This window comes from Otolemur garnettii, unplaced genomic scaffold, assembly GCF_000181295.1.
Source record: "Otolemur garnettii isolate 467f Iridium unplaced genomic scaffold, OtoGar3 scaffold00073, whole genome shotgun sequence".
Taxonomy (NCBI): Eukaryota; Metazoa; Chordata; class Mammalia; order Primates; family Galagidae; genus Otolemur; species Otolemur garnettii.
In genome coordinates this window covers 198328-219145 of record NW_003852468.1, presented here as the reverse complement: position 1 = coordinate 219145, position 20818 = coordinate 198328, and the positions used below count along the sequence as shown (strand labels likewise).

Below are 20818 nucleotides of genomic sequence, written 5' to 3'. Positions count from 1 at the left end.
TTAAATATGGAACGCTTCACGAATTTGCGTGTCATCCTTGCGCAGGGGCCATGCTAATCTTCTCTGTATCGTTCCAATTTTAGTATATGTGCTGCCGAAGCAAGCACGAGACCCCATTTCTAAAAGTAGCCAGGCATTGAGGTAAGCGCCTATGGCAGGCATCCTCAAACTACGGCCCACGGGCCACATGCAGCCCACCTAGGACATTTATCCAGCCTGCCAGGTGTTTTTGCTGCCACTGCCTGTCCTGCTTAGCAGCCAACTTGTCCTAGGGCCCACAGTCCAGCCTTCCAACGGTCCGAGGGACAGTGAACTGGCACTCTGTTTAAAAAGTTTGAGGACCCTTGGCCTATAGCCTCAGGTATTTGGGAGACAGAGGCAAGAGGATCACTTAAGCCCAAGAGTTTAAGGTTGCGGTGAGCTATGATGCCATGGGACTCTACCAGAGTCAACAAAGTGAGACTCTGCCTCAAAAATGAAATAAAATGTAAAAAAACTTAAATTGAGATTGTAAATTATAGCATTACTACAGGGTAAATGAAAACTGGAAATCAGAGCACCTAATCTCATCCTGAGTGCAAACTTCATGAAGAACCTTTTCTGTGTGTTTCAAACTATGTCCCCAGTGCCTGGCACATCATAGACTCCTTAAATTTATGTTTAATAAACTAATATTACCAGGTAAAGGAGGGAAGCAGGGACAAAGACAGACTGAAAGCATATCAGGACAAAGTTCCAGAGTGAAGGCATTGAAATACAGTCTGAACTTGACCGTAACCCATCAAGCTTCACTTACTCTCACCCACACACTCCTACATCTGAAACCTGGGGAAACAGATGAAGCAGGAATAAGTCCCTGCTGAAGTCCTGATAGACACCCCAGGAGAAATAAAGGAAACGATAAGAGTTACTTGGGGGCAGCATCTGTGGCTCAAAGGAGTAGGGTGCCAGCCCCATATACCAGAGGTGGTGGGTTCAAATCTGGCCTCAGCCAAAAACTGCAAAAAAAAAAAAAAAAAGTGACTTTGGGGGGAGATATTTATGAAATCAGGGACAATTTCAGGGCTTGGGTTGTTGTGGTAACAGTTTGTGGGACTGTATGGAGAAAACCAGTTCCTGGGAAAGGTTTCACTCCTGTGTTAACATTAACATCACTCACCACCCCCACAGCTCAGCCCATCCTGGGATCAGCTTCCAGGAGTCCTGGAGAGAGCCCAAAGGCCTGGCTTCCATTACCAAAGCTGTTTCCTGACTCATATTTGAACTTAGCCAAATGATCTCCCCATCTCTGGGCCCTCCTCTCTTCAGTATATTCTTTCCACCCCATACCCTGTATATAAGTAGGGATATAAAAGTCCTTTTACATTGTTTTGGTAACTAAGAGGAGGTAGGAAGGCAAAGAGAGGTTCTGTTCCCCTTACTAGAAATGACTTGGACCCTTCTGATGCTCTTCCTTTGGAAGCTGTACCTTTCTCCCCTTCTCCATCAATCCCTATCTTTCCAATCCCCTCCACCTTAAAACAGTCCTATGCACATCCACACAAACCCCAAAGCAGCTCTGCACCTTTTCTAAGATCTGATGTACATGTTTCAGCAGCTCTTTTTCTCCCATGGCTAAACTTTGGAGCCAGCTTGTGCAGCCCTTGTGTGGCCCCCGTCCTCCACGGCAGCCCTTCTCACTCTCAACCCAGTCTTTACTGACAAACTGCTGTCATCTGACCCAGCACAACCCAGCAGAGGGCGGACTGAGAGCAGGAATGGGGAAGGATCAGCAAGCATGTAAGCCTCCACGCTGCAGTTCCAGATTTTGGAGAAACATGGCCTCATTCTCACCTAGAAGTCTGGGTACTGGAGAGGTGGGAAGGGGAGGAAACCTAGGGGAAGTGGCCAAGACAGATACAATTTTTCAGACTGAGAACAGAACCAGAAGGAAGAAGCAAACTCTGGATATCCCTTCATTCTTTTCCCAGGAATCAGACTTTTCATATCTTTTTGCACCTGGTACAAAGAGCAATAACAGCATGAGACCATGTGTCAAATCTGGACACAATGTTTAATTAATACATGACAGAATATTTTATCTATATTATAGTTTATTTTATATTTTATTTTTAATCTCCCCTTGTCCTTAAAAAATGATCATGGATTCAGGTGTCCTAAGGTAGAGATTAGAATTGTGGGGCAGCGCCTGTGGCTCAGTGAGTAGGGTACCGGCCCCATATACTGAGGGTGGCGGGTTCGAACCCAACCCTGCCCAAACTGCAACAAAAAAATAGCCGGGCATTGTGGTGGGCACCTTAGTCCCAGCTACTCAGGAGGCTGAGGCAAGAGAATCCCCTAAGCCCAAGAGCTGGAGGTTGCTGTGAGCTGTGATGCCACAGTACTCTACCAAAGGTGACAAAGTGAGACTCTGACTCTAAAAAAAAAAAAAGAAAGAAAGAAAAGAAAAAGATTAGAGTTGTGTTGATAAGAGATTTGAGAGAGAAGGATGTCAAGCCCCATTTTCACTGAGGGCTGTATTTCAAACTATAGTTCTTGACCAGTTAGTGAATGGATTGTGACCAATACCTTTTGATGGAGGATAATAGCAGAGAATAAGAGTAAGTATTATTTCAGGTAGTATACAGAGGATATAAAATGTAATTCTTTCTATGGATCATAAAGTTTGAAAGCTGCTGACTTATAGGGCTATTTGTGATCAAAAAGGAAATAATTACCAAAACTTGGAAGCAACCAAGACATCCTTCAATAGGCGAATGAATAATAAATGAACTATCCTACATCTAGACAGTGGAATATTATTCAGTGCTAAAAAGACATTTATAAAACCAAGAGAAGATATGGAGGAAACATACAATACTAAAGTAAAGAAACTATCTGAAAATCTACGTATTTTATAACTCTAACTTTATGACACTCTGGAAAAGTCAAAGCTATAAATATGGTACAAAGATAAGTGGTTTCTGGGGGTTGAGTAGAAAGGAGGAATTAATAGGGGAGCATAGAGGATTCTTAGGGCAGTGAAAATACTCTACATATTAATATAATGGTCATTATAAATTTGTCCAAACCCATAGAAGGTGCAATACCAAGATGAACTCTAATGTAAAGTATGGTCTCTGGGTGAAAATATTGTGTCAATGTAGGTTCATTTATTATAACTAGTGTACCATTCTGGTGAGGGATGTTGATAACGGGAGAGACTATGCATATATAGGGGCAGAGATATGTGTAAAATCTCCATACCTTTTACTCAATTTTGCTATGAACCTAAATCTGCTCTAAAAAATAAAATCTACTTGGCCAGGCACAGTGGCTCTTGACTATAATCCTAGCACTCTGGAAAGCCAATGCGGGTGGGTCACTTGAGGTCAGGAGTTTGAGACCAGCCTGAGCAAGAGGGAGACCCCCATCACTACTAGAAAATAAGGTCTACTTTAAAAAGTTTTTTTTTTTTTGAGAAAAAAGGAATGAAAAAGATTATTTTCCCTACTCCCCATTAGACAGAAGAAAATGACACCCACACCATCCTGCCTCCTGTTTTATTTCCCACAGATCTTGTTTCCATCCACACCTCTGTTCTCTTCCACACCAATTCCAGGGTCCAGCTTCTCAGGTCTGGGTCATTAATGTCAAGTGAAGCCCCACCCATACCATCCCTCAATGGCCAACCCACCATCACCATCACCATCACCACCACAGCCTTATGCAGCCTCTGTCAACCAGGGATGCTTTTATTCCCTGAAAGAAGAAATTCAAGGATGAAAAATGCACACATTTCCATATCCTCATCTCCTCCCACCCATGTCTGTATGCTAAAGGGGACCCTCATCTATCTGAAACTAAAACTAAAGAAGAGGACCATCTCCATGGGAGTGGGGAAAAGACTGAGGGATGACTGCTCTTTGAATGAATGATGTAACAGTAAAGAAGAGATCCTGGAATTTGTAGAGTGCCGCTCTAGGGAAAAACTTTGCACCACTATCCTGTCATCACTCATCTTGCACTGGTATCTCCCTACCTTAGACCTTAGACGAGTCACTCAACCCTTCATTTCAGTCTCCATCTCATAAGTCATCCCCTAAATCCACCTGCTCACGGTTTCCTGACTCCACCTAGTGACTCTCCACACTGTATCTTCTCATTGGACCTCACCTTGAATGCTCTATGCCCCACAGGATTCCCCAGTGTCTGTCACCACAGGGGTAAAGGGAACTGATTTCCTTCTGTAAACCTCCTTTCCCAAATCCTTTCTCCCAAGCTCCTTCCCTCATTACCCTCAACCCATAACTCACAACAAAGAAATCCAGTATCCCTGAGGGCACACAATTAGGCTGCCTCACTCCTCCTGTGTGCTGAGGATTCGCAGTAGAATATTGTATACATCCTGTTCCACGTAGCCCTGTAGGTGGCAGGAAATAAACACATGGAAATGAAGAAGGAGAGGTTCTATGGTGTAATAGAATGCTCTTTACTATATACCCTCATTTATTTATTTTTATTTTTTTTAGAGACAGACTCTCACTTTGTCACCCTCAATAGAGTACTGTGGCATCACAGCTTACAGCAACCTCTAGCTCTTGGGCTTAGGAGATTCTCTTGCCTCAGCCCTCCAAGTAGCTGGGACTACAGGCACCCACCACAACACCCGGCTATTTTTGTTGTTGTTGTTGTTGCAGTTTGGCCAGGGCCAGATTCAAACCCACCACCCTTGATATATGGGGCCGGTGCCCTACTCACTGAGCCATAGGCACCGCCCTCATTTATAGTATGTAAATTCTCTATGACTGTGTTTCTATTTTCCCAAGGAAGATAATGATGTCTACTTTGCAGCATTGCTGTGAGGGTTACAATGATGACTATGAAGCAAAACACCTGCTACAGAATAGGTGTTTCATTCATTGTAGTTATTATTCTTAGCAATAGATCAAGCCACCCACTTCTTCTTCCTTGATTTGAGCTAAACTGCCTCAGGAGGAAACTAAGAAAGGGTGTAGGGAACCAGAAAAGGACTTCCAATAGATCAGGGAATTGAAAAGGTGAGGTAAACACCTTTCACCTTTCTCATTCATACACAACCTCTATCGATCTACCCAACGAGATCCAGAGACCTAGCACTGGTTTAGCACTCTGAGAAATGGCAAGTATGTACAAGGGACCCCAAATGCAATACTCCCTACCCAGATCTACGTCTCTACCACCCAAAGGGACCCCAAATGCAATACCTCCTACCCGGATCTATGTCTCTACCACCTGCCTGTATGCTCTCCATACTCACCTGAGCAGCATTCAGCAGGTGATTCCTATAGATAGCGATGATCTCTTCATGGTTCTTCTGGGACTCCTGGGAGTAAGCATCATTGGGAAGTCATGTGCCCACCCTCCCCATACTCACCAAGCCGGAAGGGGCAATAAAGTGGAAAGGTCACCCTTAGCAGGTAAGCTCCCTTGGCCCTTTACTGGCCAGCCTCAACCACTGCCTGGCCAGGTCTCTGTAATCCCAGAATGTCTCTCACATATATAAATATATCACTTCCACTCCATCCTCTTCTTTAGCAGTGTCCATTTCTCTAAGGACCAAAACATACCTGCAACTGCAGGGCAAGGCGGGCATTTTCTCCCCGAACTGCTAGAACCTCCTCTGAAAGCTGCTCCAACTTCTTCAACAACTCCTTAATCTGAGGCCAAAAAGAAAGACAGGGAACCAAAAAGGTCCATGTCATTTCTCTTCCAAATACCACCCAGGGTCAGGGACAGCTTCCTTTTACGGAGTATGTATATGTGCCAGGTACATTTACAAATATTGTCTCATTGAATACTCAAAACAGCTTTTCTTCTGGGAAGAATAACACTTCCCTGAGGGAAGTATTATTATGCACATTTTGTAGATAAGGAACCTGAGTTAAGTATTTTGTCAAAATCACATAGCTAATAAGCAGTGATGAAATCATCATTTTAACCAAGATCTCTTTGACCCAGGGTCCATGCTTTGATTCAGGTTACTGGATCCTAACCTACCTACTTCTGGCTACCAACCACTGAAGGAAAAGATGAGTAATTGTGGCTTGTGGGGGAGGTACAAGTCCTTAATGGTAACCAGCAGTAATAGGAAAGGTAGTAATAGAAATAACAATAGCTACCTTTTTAAGTACTTACCATGTGACAAAAATTGTTCTGAGTATTTTAAATAATCATAGTATCTTTTTTAGGGTAATGTTCACAACCACCCTGTTATTATCCTCATTTTAGAGATGAGAAAACTGAGGCTTGGAGTTGTTAAATAACTTGCCAAAGATTAAACAAGTACATTTTAAAACTGAAATTCAAATCTAGATGTTCTCAATCCAGAGGACATTCTTTTTATTTTGAGACGGAGCATCAAGCTGTCGCCCTGGGTAGAGTGATGTAGCATCACAGCTCAGAGCAACCTCCAACTCCTGGGTTTAAGTGATTCTCTTGCCACAGCCTCCCAAGTAGCTGGGACTACAGACACCCACCACAACGCCCGGCTATTTTTTTTTTCTTTTTTTTGGTTGCAGTTGTCATTGTTGTTTGGCAGGCCCAGTTCAGCACTGTGAGAGGATGAATTAGAACCCACCAGCTCTGGTGTATGTGGCTGGTGCCTTAGCCACTTGAGCTACAGGCGCCGAGCCCAGAGACCACATTCTTAACTACAACACTGTATTTTCTTTTGCCCATTTGTCTGCTTCCATCTTCTCCATCAGTACAACACAAAAGTCTTCCTTTCTTTAATTAATCCCACCCCACACTTATTCCTATTCTGGATAACATTCTTTCTATTTCTGTGCACTCTATACCACATAAAATGTATACTGTTTAAGTCACTTCCTTAGAGCCTCATCGAAAACACAGCAACCCATTCTTCTATGCTGCTATGAGGCCTCTTCCCAGGTGACAAGCTATTTGAGGTAAAATGCTGGCTAGACGCAGTGGCTCATGTCTGTAATCCTAACACTCTGGGAGGCCAAGGCGTATAGAATGCTTAAGCTCAGGAGTTCAAGACCAGCCTGAAAAAAACCAAGACCCTGTCTCTACTAAAAATAGAAAAACTAGCCATGTGTTGTGATGGGTGCCTGTAGTCCCAGCTACTCAGGAGGCTGAGGCAGGAGAATCTCTTGAGCCCAAGAATTTGCGGTTGCTGTAAGCTATCATGGCAGGGCACTCTACCCAGGGCAACAGAGTGAGACTCTGTCTCCAAAAAAGAAAAAAGAAAAAAAGAAAGAAAAAGAAAAAGAGCTTGAAAAGTAATAAATATATTTAAAATTTTAAAAATAGGGTAAATGCTAATAAACTATGGTGCTACACCGGTGGTAGCCCTAAGCACACAGCTTCTAAACTCTGAATACTAAATTTTAGTATTTACACCCCCTTCTCTCATCTGTTCATACCTTATCTCACTTCCAGTCTCAATGCCAATCCCTCTCAGACGCATAAGAACCACGTGGTGTGGGCCCCCCGCAAATGACTGGTGCTCTATTTGGGGTATTAATTTGGCCAACCAAACGTTGCTGGATTCAGGTTAGCAACACCCAAACACTCACCTTGGCCTCCTTGTCTCGGCAAGCCCCAATCAGATGCTCCATCTTCTCTTTCAGCAGCTCAGCTGTTTTCTCGAACTGCTCAGATCGCCCGCGCATCTCCCTGGCCTGTCGCTCCTGCTCGGCAGCCTGCGCTGCCAGGTCCCTATTCCTGCGTCGCTCCTCCGCCACAACCTCCCGCAACCGACCCATTTCCTGGCAGGCTGTGTTGTATTTTTCCAGCAGAGCCTTCAGCTCCTGACCCCAAGCCTGGGATTGGGCCACTAGCGAGCCCCGAGTTTTCTCGTGCTGCCGCAGGCTGGCCGCCTCCCGGGCCCTCAGCTCTGCCACCTCCTCTGTAGCCTGATACAGCAGCTGCTTGAGCTTCCCAATCTCCTGGCTCTTTCCGCTCATTGTGGCCTGAACAACTCGCAGCTCTTCCTCCAGCTTCCCTAGGTCTTGCTCCAAAGCAGCCACTTGGGGGGGTGCTGGGGGCTTTGAGGAGGCACCTGGCTCCCCACGGGGGGCCAGGGACCCCCGCAGCTGCTGGTTCTCCTCCTCCAGCCGCGCCAGCACCTGCTGGGCCTCTCGATGCCGGTCCACCAGGGCGCCAATGCAGGCCTGCAGCTCCTCCAGGGGCTGGGCCGCTGTGCCCCACTCACTCCCCTTGCCCACCAGGTCTAGGGGCAAGCAGTCCCACAGCCCTCGAAGGCTGCTGCTCTGGGAGGCCAGGCGCTTACGCAGCTTCTCTGTGGCCTCCTTCTCCACGGCCAGTTCTTCCGTCAGTAGCCCCACACTCCGCTGCAACTGCTGCAGCTGGACCTGCGCCTCTGGCTTGGGCACAAACTCTCGCTGTAGCCGCTGGCTCAGCGACTGCAGCTCCCGCTGCAACCTCTGCCGCTCGCGCCCCAGCTCCCCCAACTCCTCCATCAAGTTGCTGTTGCTCAGTCTCAGTGCTGACACTTCCTTCTCCAGGTGACCCTTTGCCAAGCCTCCTCCTGGGGTCTGTTCTCTTCCAGGGGCCCCTAGAGGCTCTCCTCGAACCCCAGGAGACCTCTTCTCCTTCCCCTCATCCTCTTTGATGCTCCCTAGGGCTGCCTTTGGGGCTCCCTCTCTGGACTCCTGGGCAGGTTTCACCTGTAGTCCTGTCTTTGCCCTATCCAACCTCACCAGCACCCGCTCCAACCGGGCCTCCATTTTCTCCCAGGCAGCTGCTGCAGCCTCAGCCCGGGAAGTCCCCAAGGCTCCCTCCAGGATTGGTCTTGATATAGCACCCCTGGCAGCATCCTTTTCTCGCCAAACTGCAGCCAGCTCCTCCCTTAGTTGTAGCAGAAGCTGGTTCATGGCTGCTGTGCCCACTGTTTCAACCGCTATGCCTGCTGTTTCCACTCCTGGGACCTGGGGATTCTCCTTCTGGCCAGTAGGCAACTGTTCATTGTGATCAGGGTCAAGGGTCTGTCCCCCATTGGTAGTCAAATGCTGTCCTGTGGCTTTTCCAGTGGTCTCAGACCTTGGGCTCTGGAATAGCCCCTGTTCTTCTGGTTGGGACCTTCCATGGACTTCATATTGGGTCTCTCCTGGGGCTGAATCCTCAGCTTTCTTAGAAGCTAATGTTGGGTTGACTATGGCTGCTGCCTGCTGCTGCTTCTTTAGTTCTTGTATACACTTGGCCAGCAGGTCCAGGGGACAACCCTGCTCCATGCCATCCCCTCCAGGCCGAAGACTAGAGTCCTGCCTTCCAGGAGCTGCAGGCTCCTGGCATAGGAGGAGCCCTAGCTCCCGCACTTGCTCTCGAATTTGGTTCTCCAAGCCCAGGTAGGCTGCAGCTTGAGTCTTACACTCCTCTGTTTTTCTCACCAGCTCTTGCTCCAACTGAGAAACTTTCTTCTGCTGCTCTTCATACTTCCACTTCCACTCCTCTGAGCAAGGGTTTGCATCCTCCTCTTCCTCCCGGTCCTCCTCAGGCTCTGCTCTCCATGGGCTCTTAGGTGGAGAACCCACCTGGGACTCAAGTGGAGAGGCCTATGTTGAAAACAGAACAATGAAGGAAGGCCATGCAACAAACCTAGCCTAAAGGCCCCCAAAGGGTCTTTCCTCTCAGAATGTCTTGATGCTCCAAGGACCACTGGGAAATGGCCCCACTGGGATAGCCTAGGGGTGACCTAGGCTATTCTAGGGTAAGTCAGAAGCAAAAGAGACACTTAGGGTCTTACCTTAGATGCAAAATCTGGGCATTGAACTAGACTTTGACCTATAAGAAAAGATATGAGGGAAATGAGTGAGAAAACAGATCTGTTGTGCTTCTTACCCACACTCTATCTTCCAACTGAGAGGAGTGGCCCTCCAGTGACATCTCTCACACCACATGTCTTCCGGGTACCAGGAGCCACCCTTGGTCAATGGGTCCCTAACTACCCAGCAATTTTTTTTTCCTATGCCAAAGGAGGGCCAGATCATTCATTTTGTTGACTCATTTATATATTGGTCATTGTGCCAGGCACTGTTATAAGCACCAGGACCTCAATGGTAAGCAAAACAGAAATGGCCTGTCATTAGTCTATGTGAGGGAGATCAACCAACAAATCACACAAATAGATGCACAATTACCACTCAGGAATGCTAGCAATAGCACTAGCTGGAATTGTCTTTGGTGAGAGACAAGGCTGCATTAAGGAATTTTATGACCATGCTTTTGGGAATTTGGGGTCATCTCCTGGTAACAGCAATAAAACAGTAAACATTCAATCAGGGTAGAAATTATCAGATGAATTACTTCCAGGGGAACAAATGGGATTCTAAGAAGTTTCTTTTTATTCTGTTTTGTTTTCTTTGAGACAGAGTCTCACCCTCTCTCCCTGAGCTGGGTAGAGTGTCATGGTGTCAGCCTAGCTCACAGCACCCTCAGACTCCTGGGCTCAAGTGACCCTCTTGCCTCCCAAGTAGCTGGGACCACAGGTATGCATCCCCATACCCAGCTAGATTTTCTATTTTTAGTAGAGACAGGATCTTGCTCTTGCTCAGGCTGGTCTCAAACTCCTGAGCTCAAGCAGGCCACCAGAGTCGGCCTCCCAGAATGCTAGGATTGCAGGTATGGGCCACGCCTTAGAAGCTTCTTTGATTCTATGGCTATTGAGGAGAATCTGAAATTACAAAACAGCCTTTACCACCTCTCCGCCGCCGGTTCAAGGCCTGCTGTAGCAGCCTCCACAGTGCCTCGTCCTTTGTGTGCAGAGCATAATGCAAAGCATCATGCCCTGTTCTGTCCACTGCCCCTGCATCTGCTCCGTGAGCCAGGAGCAGTTCTGCCACCTCAGCACTGCCTTTCTCACAGGCCAGGATCAAAGCCGACCTGTAGGTGGGGTTGAGACAAATCTGAGCAGAGGCTTTCCCTCTGGAACCCAGGAGTCCTGGTTCCAGAAATTTCACTTACAGGGCAAGCTGTCACTCAGTGGGGTCAGAGGACAACAGATCAACAATATACCAGACTGGGCTATTCAAATGCCATTCTTTGGAGCTGCAGCATCAGGAAGCAGGTAGCCAATTGGAAATGCTCCATTTTTATCTGCTTTATACATCAAAGTTCTACATAAATTTTTTACGGCAAAAGAGGACCTTCTTGCTTAGAAGATAGTTTGAAAATCAGTAAATTAAGCCACTGGGTACAGAAATATCAATTCTACTTTAGGGATCATCTATGCTAGAAGGTGGCAGCAGGCAGAGCTCTTCTGAACCACCACTGGGAGGAAAGGGAGTTTCTAAGAACACAGAGACCAGCCTGCCTTCTTCCCTAACACAACACACACACACACATACACTCTTTGCCCATTGGCTTTTTTCTAAATTGGTCAGCATCTGTAAGTTGGGGTAGGAAGACAGAGAAGGCTCACTTGTCATCCTTGTCTGTAACATTGACTCGGGCACCTCTCTGCAGCAACTGTGAGCAGATTGCTGTGTGACCGCCCAGTGATGCAATCATCAGGGGTGTGCGTCCATCCTGCACAGGTCGAAGGAAGTGCTTCATGAGGAGCCAGGGAGAGCCAGGGGCTTGACACAGTTCTGCTGACTCCTCTCTCCCCACACCCCTCCAGATCCAGGGGCTAAATATTCCCTTTTGGAGGGTTAGAAGTTTTCCGAAAGATAAGGTTTAACCTCTCTATGAATAAGAAGAGAAGCAGGAGGGGAGGGAAAAGGTGAGTGGGGCTGCACAACCCTGAGTCACGGAATTCAGCAAGCAAGCTCAAAGAGAGCAGCAGCCTCCCTGGGTAGGGCAGTGCCCAGATGCCCAGCTGACACTCACATTATCCAACACATCCAGGAAGGCTTCATGGTCACACAGCAGGAGCACACTTGAAGCACAGCCAGAGGAGGCTAGGGAGGGTTGAAGGATGGTTGGATTAAGGGGATGAGCAAAGAACACCTATTCAGACCATGACCCAACATCCCCTCCAACCACTTCAATGGTTGGTCCTAGCTACCCTTCCCTCTCCTCCCCTTCCCTTCCCCACCCGGTAGTCCCTGCAGCCCTGTTCCTACCAGTCCCCTGGCACACACCTGCCCAGTGCAATGGACTACGGTTTTCTGCATCCACAGCATCTTCATTAGCACCATGCTGCAAATGGCCACAAAGGGAAGCAGCATGGAGCTTGGCATTAATATTCTTATCCTATACCCCCTGTTGGGTTGCTGATTTCCATGATAACATGGGAAGGGGCAGGAGGGCCAATGTTCTGGGAGAGGCCATCTACCAGCCAAGCCCTATTCATTCCATGCTAAAGATAGGCAGCCTTGAATTTTAGCCCTGGATTCTAATCCTAGGGCCTAAGAAAAATGACATACTAGGCAAATAAACACATTAGGCAAAATGACACCTGAGTCCATGGCTGGTACTTTAGAGTCATAATTTTGAAAGCTGGAAAGGATCAAGAAGAATAAAAACATCCAGTTGTCCAATGGCCTGTTAAGGTAACTATACCTTTTTCACTTTTAGAGACTGGTTTATAAATTGTCCATATGTTATTTTGTGCTTATTTCTCTTTATGCTAGCCCAGGTGACAGATCAAGATTCTCTCTCAAAACGAACAAAAAACCAAGCAAACAACTACAAAAACAGACAGTAAGGCTTTAATTTGAACACCTCTGCCCTCCTTCCACCTGCCCCTGGTCGTAGCTAGCAGTCATCTCTGCAGTGGCTCTGCCAGTGGAAAAGGCCAATAGTCCCTGGAAACTCTGCTTTGACCCACCCTCAAGGGCAGTATCAAGTATGGTGCCTGCACATAGTATGTGTTAAACAAATGTTTGTGAACAGATGACTATCAGCTCTCATATACGGGGATGAGAGGAATACATTTGGCCAACTATTATTTGTAAATACCAGACAAAGGAGACTCTGGGTCCATTTCTTTCCCTGACAAGAGTAGTATCAGGGTTTGCTCTTACCTGAAGTAGGACCTTGACACACTGTGGCTGACAGGAGATGGTAGCCAAGTGCAAGGCAGTGCTTCCTGGAAACAGAAAGAGGGAGGGAGGGTGGGTGGCCCCATGCATGCAGATGACTCACAGGGAGGTAAGAGACGCAAAGATAATCAGGAGATTAGAGAGAGAAGCTGTCAGCCACACTGGGCCAGAAATTCCTGTTCCCCAAGTACCTGGTACCTGTGATGAAGGTGGGAGTGGGGGTGAGGTATGCCCAAGCTTACAGGGAGGAGAACCCTTGGAGGTACGCTGGCCAGAATTTACTGAAGAGAAAAGTAAAGGTAACAGTTGGAACCTCCAGCAGGGCCCAGCACTGGCCTCCACAGCTGCTACAATGGGACAAGCAAGCGGTGTGGCCCAGTGCTCAGTCTAACTCACCATCCTCATTCTTGCTGTTGATGTCAGCCCCATTTGCAAGCAGGATAGTCAGACACTCTGTCAGGCCTTTGGAGGCTGCCAGATGAAATCTGCCAGAATCAAGGCCAAGAGGCAGAAGATGAAGCAAAGAAGGGCTGAGGAGTGAGACAGTCTTACTATGCACTGCTTGCTATGCTCCCTACCCCAAAGCCAATCCCTAAACCAGAAAGGGACGCTCCCCCAGCCTGACTTCCTGAGAAAGAGAAGGCCATATATCTGTCATAAAGTCAGAGGAAGCTGGAGGCATAGATAAAAATAAGAGCTACAGGTCTGTCTCAGCACCCATAGCACAGTGGTTATGGTACCCAGCCACATACACTGAGGCTGGCGGGAGCCCAGGCCAGCTAAACAACAACAACTGTGACAAAAAAAAAAAAAGCTGGGCATTGTGGCGGGCGCCTGTAGTCCCAGCTGCTCCAGAGGCTGTGGCAAGAGAATCACTTAAGCCCAAGAGTTTAAGGTTGCTGTGAGCTGTGATATCACAGCACTCTACTGAGGGCAACATAGTGAGATTCTATCTCAAAATAACCAAAAAAAAGAGCTACAGGTCTGGCTGGGCTTGGTGGCTCACAACTGTAATCCTAGCACTCTGGGAGGCCAAGGTGGGTGGATCACTTGAGCTCATGAGTTCAAGGCCAGCCTGAGCAAGAGCGAGAACAGGACTCTGAAAAAAATAGCTGTACGTTGTGGTGAGAGCCCATAGTCCCAGCCTCTTGGGAGGCTGAGCCAAGAGGATCTTTTGAGCCCAAGACTTTGAAGTTGCTGTGGAGCTATGACTCCATGGCACTCTACCAGGAGCAAGAAAGTGAGACTCTATCTCAAACAAAGAAAGAGTTACAGATCTTAAGGAATCTTGGACTTTATGGCTGAGGTATCTAGGAAACATAAAATTACCTCCCTCTCTGAGCACAGAACATTTAGTGGAACTGAAAGTGTCACAGAGTTAACCAGAGTTGAAGGCTAGACATGTGAAAACTGATTTGGGCAGAGACAAGATAACATTTTCCTTATCCTCATCGCTCCCTCCAGGCATGTACATAGTAGCCTCTGTGGCTACTATCTCATTTCTAATTTGCCAAGCATACATACCCACTTACTTGTACAATAAAGAAATGCTCTATTTAGTGTGTGTATTTGTTTTCTGTTCATTTAATAGGATTTATGTACTTCTTGAGTCAGTGTTGTCTGGGTTGTGAAGTAGATGGAGCTCAGGAACCTCACTTCGTCCCTCACTTTGTGTAGCACTCCACAGGTAGCAAAGGTCTGTGGATATGCTTGCTATCTAAGACAACAAAAAGTGCTCTAAAGTTGTAGGCAATCTATGGTCTGATATATTGAAGTCTGGGACATTCCAAAGGAACCACATTCCAGAGGCAGGGGTGGGAGCACTTACGGGGACTGGCCATTGGAGTCTAGCTTGGTGGGCCGGGCTGACTTCCTAGACGCCAGGGCAGCCACGCGTCCCACATCCCCCTGCTGCACTGCCTCCAGCAGCTTCTGATCACGACGGTTCCATCTCTCCACCTGTGTGAGCCACAAATTGTGTGAGTACAGGGAATGGGAGTGGTGTGAAGAAAGAAAAGAGGGACATAGTTAGGATGCCAAGCAAGAGAAAAGGAACATCTCTGGGTCCTTTCACTGTTCCATAGTCATTCATCCCAGATCATTTAGTCCTTCTTAGGTGGGCCAGCTAAATAAATATTAACCAACAAATATGCCAGCTAAATAAATATTAACCAACAAATGCCAGCTATTGTCAAGTCTGAGCCAAAAGGTGCCTGGACCAATGAATTAAAAATCATTTATGAGTCCCAAATACATAGTATTTAAATCTCTATCATCATTATGATTAGTGTCGTTAGGTATCCAACCTCAGAGCAATCCTAGCCACATCCCCTGTTCCTTTTGCTCTCTAGGCCAGTAGTTCTCAACCTTCCTAATGCTGCAATGTATTTTCATTGTTAAAAAGGGGTTGTGACCCACAGGTTGAGAACCAGTGCAAATTGAGGCCACCTGACCATTACTAAGTGGACTCACATTGTATCTGCTGCCCTGCCTTTTGTTTTCACTTCTTTGAGTAGTAAACCAAGGCACATAGCTTCAGGATACAGGTAGGACTCCAAATACCTACTATACCATTCCTACCCATGGGCTTGGGCTGCAAAATTGGGAGGAGAAGCTAGAGTTTCTGTTTGCTCATGTCATATCTATAGCCTTCAGCTAGTCCCACTTCCTTTTTCATGGCAACAACAACAAAAAAGACACAGATAGGTCTCTAGCTATGCTTGAGGAGGCAAGAAGAGGCAGCTCCCCTTGTCCCCACCCCACTCCCAGTGTCCCTGGCGGGGAGCAGCTGTCCCAGACAGCAGCCACACCTGGGCATGCATTGTTCTGTGGTTCCAGCTTGAGTTTTGCTGGTGGTGGAGTCATTACAATAATTGAAGCATTACTAGGTGTGAAAGAGACGCCCGGAAGAGCCTGGTTTGGTCCAGAGAAGGGAAAGGAAAAAAGGAAGGGATCAATGCAGAGATCTGTGGTATGGTGAAAGGACCCTAGGTGAATACTTTGTCAGCTGATCTAAGTTTGGGGCCTGGGTCAGCTATATTCTCAGCGATGTGAACCCAGACTAGGCCATTAAACACCTCTAACCTGTTTCCTCATCTATAAAATGTGGGTTAATAATGACTACCTCATCACGTTGTGACTATTAAACAAGCTACTGTATATAAAAATCTCCTTGTAAACTGTAAAGAGCCACACAAATGTATGGCATGCTTACAACAAAAACAGCAAGTAGTATGGAATTGGTGGTGGCACGTTGAATTTATGAGGTATAATCTCTAACAAGAAAGAGGCTATAGGCAGGGCAAGGGGGATGAAAATAGGTCTGTGGAATCCCAACAACTCATTTTAAAATACTGTTTACATAGCCAGGGCAAATTATTGTTGTTGTTATTGTTAGTATTATTATTGTTATTTTGAGATAGAATATCCTCTGTTGCCCTGGGTAGAGTGGTGTCATAGCTCACAGCAACCTCAATCTCTTAGGTTCAAGTGACCCTCTTATCTCAGACTCCTGAGTAGCTGGGACTATAGGCACCCGCCATGAACACATAGGAAGTTTTTCTATTTTTAGTACAGACAGGGTCTCACTCTTGTTCAGGCTGGTTTCAACTCCTGGGCTCAAGGGATCCTGCTGCCTCGGCCTCCTAGAGTCCTAGGATTAATGGTGTGAGGCATCGCACCCACTCCTTATAGCTAGGGCAAATTATTAATCAACAACAGGAAAGATGCTCACACCATACAGTTATCTGGGTTAGATAGACCCTGAGGTAATACTCTTGTACAGCCCTGTAGCTCTTCACAGTCCTTTCAAGTACTGTTTCAATTAGCTTCTCAACATCCCTGGAAAGTAGTTAGGACTCATAACAATCTTTCTCTGACAGAAGAAGAAACAGAGGAATTCTGAGGTTAAATAACTGTCCAGGATCACACACAAGAGTGGCTAGAATTAGACCCCAGGCCACATGCTGTTCAATTCTAGTTCTCACAACCAGATCATACTACTACAAGTCATGGGAAAAGGTTTACTTATTTCCAGATAAAGTCTCCAACTGCCTCCAGGACAAAGTCACCCACCCTCAGACTCTATTCCCTATACAGAGAAGAATCTCTGGATAAAACAAGCAAAATTATGCCTCCACATACTGTCAGACTTTGACATTAAGAATACATTTTCCAGTGCCCCATGGGTACCAGCTCACCTCCAGGAAAAGCAGAGAGCTGGAACTATGTCTCCATCACACAGTACTGCCATCAGTTGACCTCAACTTGAAGTTCTCCGTTTAAAATCTTAATTCAGCTCAGTGCCCGAAGCACAGTGGTTACGGCGCCAGCCACATACACCAAGGGTGGCAGGTTTGAACCCAGCCCAGGACAGCTAAACAACAATGGCAACTGCAACAAAAAATACAAGAAATAACTGGGCATTGTGGCAGGTGCCTGTAGTCCCTGCTACTTGGGAGGCTGAGACAAGAGAATCACTTAAGCCCAAGAGTTTGAGGTTGCTGTGAGCTGTGACACCATAGCACTCTACCAAGGGTGACATAGTGAGACTCTGTCTCAAAAATAAATAAATAAAATTTTAATTCTAACTCTTTCTCTCTGTGTGAGATTAGGCATGTAACAACATCTCTGAAGCTCCATTCTCTAATGATATAAGAACATATAAAGCATCCAGTTCTGTGTCTGTCACATAGCAGATGGATAATATTAGTTCCAATTGTCATCCTTTCTGGTCCTGCTGGGCACATTTTGGATGTTCTGGGCTCAGAATTCTCCATCCAGGAGAATGGGAAGAAGAGATCTTGCTCATATCAGCCAATGAATAACAACCAGGCTATATAGATGGAAGAAGGGCTTCTTAACTAGCAACATAGATACTTTTCTTTCTAGCTAGATATCTCTAAATTCACCCAATTTACTTCATGTAATATCATCATACTAAGAAGAGTTTAGAATCAATGGAAATTCTTCATGCCAAACCTCTATAAAGCTGTGGTAAAGGATAGGAGAATGCTTTCAAATTCTAAGATACAGTCCACAGTTTACTGCAGTATCTTGGAAAGGAGGCAGTGATTATCATCACAGCCTTGAGGGAGCAATCACCAAATTAACTCACAGACTCAGTAACAAGTATAAACTTTGTATTTCTATAGCTGAGATTAGGGGACCTTTGTAGAAGTAATTGTACCCTCCTCTTATCTCTGGCTGTGTACCAATAAGTATTCTATCAAGATGGAAGCACACCAGCGCATAGAGAAAGAGTTTCTACTGGTGAATGAAAATAGAAAGGCTTCCCTGGAGGAACTAGGACCTGACTCTCAATATTTCAAATGCAATAGACATTCCTCTAAGCTGATAAGTGCCAACCACTTAAAGCTATTTAGTGGTCTATTTCTTACCTAGGCAAAGTAAACTCCTGTGTAAGATACCCTCAAAAATATCATCTACTAAAATAAAATGAGATGACAGGAGCTGGTTTTATTGATTTCCCTATATACTAGATAACTTAGATTAACTTTAAAATGATCACAGATCTTTCAGCCCTTACCTTAGACAGGGCCCAGGGCTCTGGTCTTGGACCCAGATGTGTCAGGGGAGATGGGGCAGGGCAATCTTCTAGGCTTTTATCTGACAATTGGGTCCAGAGTAGTTAGCCACCGAAGAGTGGAGAAATTTACCATCAGAAATATGGGGAAATTTCATGAGGAAACAATTTGCCACTGAAACTGGCCTATTGTCAGGTTTTCTATGACCCTAAACTGTCCAAGAAAAGTTCTCTTTCCAGCTAGATAATTCTAAGTCCACTCAGTTTTACTTGCTATGATCTCATTATACTAAGATCTTATTATGCTAAGAGTTTAGAGTGGATAGATATTCTTCATGGTTAAACCTCTACACAGCTGGAGTCAAGAAGGGCAGAGGGATGATTCCACCTTCCAGGAGCAGCCCATTGCTCACTCAAGCACCTCAAAAGGAGACACTGTCCAAGGGTTGGAGAATCAGGGAGAATGGAATGGTTTCCCCATTCCTAAGGAGCAGGCAGACTCCACAAATCTGAAAGGGAATGGGGAATGGTAAGGCTGGGAATGGCAAGGAATTAGGGAAGATTCCATAGGAATTTTAAAAAGTATTATGAGTAATACCAGTCTGGGTAGCCTCAGTTTCTGGTATCTATAATAGTAAATTCCTTTTGACTGGTTAATCAGTGTGTGGAAACTAAGTGAAGAAGCAAATGTAAGTGGGACAAAGACAGGCCTCAACAGAGTTCCTACTCTTGCCTCATAGCTTGCTTCCAGGATGCTGAGGCCTGCCCATGCAGTGAGCTAACTGAGCATCTCTCATGTTTGCTTATGAGGAATACCAGTAGTTAGCTAATTCACTTCTAAAGGAGTCATAATCCTAACCTCCACAGAAAATTCCATCCCCAGATAGGAGGTCTCTATGTAAGAGATCTTCAGAGAAGGAGAAGCAATATCCTCCCTGTGCCAGCACCTTCTGTAATCTTTTTTCTTGTGTTTTGTTCTCAGAGAACATGGGGAGTACAATAACTTTTGCTGAGAATCCTTAGAATGAGTGTGCTCTTCTCTCTCCATCACCCTCTTCTCTCACCATCACTTTCCCTGACTCAGTTAAAGGAATCAGAGAGCACAAGCCCTAAACAACTTGGTGAGAATTCAGTGTAAAGGAAGAGCCTGGGGAGAAGCAGAAGTCTTTGACTGGCCCAAGAACCAGTCTGATGACCAGACACTACAGTGAACTGGCTGGGGTGGATTCTGCAGGCAACTCACCCAGTCCCTTGGGGAGCAGCCAGGCAACTATACATCTTCTGGCAGTGCTTATCAGGCTAGCCAGACTGCAAGATTAACCCACAGTGATCAGGTAGGAGGAGGTCCAAGCAAAAGGGGAAAAGTGGAGTTGGCAATCATTGGGCAGAGCAGAGAAGAGGTGTAAGGGGAGAAAAGAAGGCTATCAAGGGAGCACTAATTAGAAAGTGGTTTAGAGTGATGTCTAAGGGCCAGCAGTGCAGGTGAGGGATGGGAGTAGAAGTGACATGGCACGGATGGAGGTAAGGACAAAGGAGACTATAAAGAAGAGTTAGCACAAGGTTCATGGGGTACTTGGTCTGGGAGGAAACATCAAGAATAGGGTCATATGGAAGAGCAAGGTTGTGAGAACAGGGCAGGACTTGAGGATACAATGGAGTACAGGGCTGGGCAGGGACTGGGGCGGATGTTTGGGGGTGGTTCGGTACTGTGAGATAGAGCAGAAGTAGGGGAGAGGACTTTGAAGGACGGGGCTGCAGAAAACACACCAGTAATTGGGGGTGTAGGAGGACAAGAAAGGGACCAAAGGAAAGGACCCTAGCGAGGCCAAAGGCTAGGCAGAGGCTAGGAAGAAGGCAAAGATGACGGGCTGCATTGCAGAGGCGGAAGAGCTGGAAAGACCGATATAGAGGAAAGGCGATGGTGCACCAGGATAGCGTTCAAGACTTCTGTCACAACAGGGCTTGGACCCCAGCCCCATTTACCCACACATTTTGGCACCTACCGCCACCTGTGAGCTGGAGCAGGAGAAGATGCGCTTCATGACCGGGGACAGGGCCACAGGGGGACGGGGACGCGCAGAGAGCCGGGCCACAGGTCTGAACCCACCGGACTCGGATGCGGCTGTGGGAGACAACTGTCAAAAGTCAGAGCAGGACCCGCCCCAGGACCTGCCCCGCTCAATCAGAGATGAGAACCCGAGGGCTGGGTTTAAAACACCGCCCCTGGCCCCGCCCCGCCCCGCCCATGCAGAACCGAAAAGCCCGCAGTGCTCCGCTGCGA

At 46.6% G+C, this 20818-nt stretch overlaps 1 protein-coding gene and 1 non-coding gene across 3 annotated transcripts; both read right to left on the bottom strand.

The window, feature by feature from the left end:
- LOC111726618 lies at nucleotides 1-107 on the bottom strand. The gene has a single exon (XR_002774356.1). It is a non-coding gene; the product is annotated as a U6 spliceosomal RNA (small nuclear RNA).
- Nucleotides 108-4339: 4232 nt separating this feature from the next.
- Nucleotides 4340-20579, bottom strand: ANKRD35 (ankyrin repeat domain 35). 2 transcript variants are annotated; one of them, XM_003793782.2, is made up of 13 exons: nucleotides 20541-20579; nucleotides 14821-14951; nucleotides 13389-13477; nucleotides 12975-13039; nucleotides 12090-12147; nucleotides 11836-11906; nucleotides 11426-11532; nucleotides 10703-10887; nucleotides 9752-9789; nucleotides 7563-9560; nucleotides 5589-5678; nucleotides 5279-5344; nucleotides 4340-4402 (listed from the first exon to the last, which is right to left on the bottom strand). In XM_003793782.2, the coding sequence occupies exons 1-13, from the start codon at nucleotides 20577-20579 to the stop codon at nucleotides 4340-4342; spliced, it is 3000 nt and encodes a 999-aa protein (XP_003793830.1). The 2 variants fall into 2 exon arrangements, with proteins under 2 accessions (XP_003793830.1, XP_012663089.1); XM_012807635.1 differs by lacking the exons at nucleotides 13389-13477; nucleotides 14821-14951 and having other exon boundaries at nucleotides 12975-12995; nucleotides 20547-20579.
- Nucleotides 20580-20818: the final 239 nt, after the last annotated feature.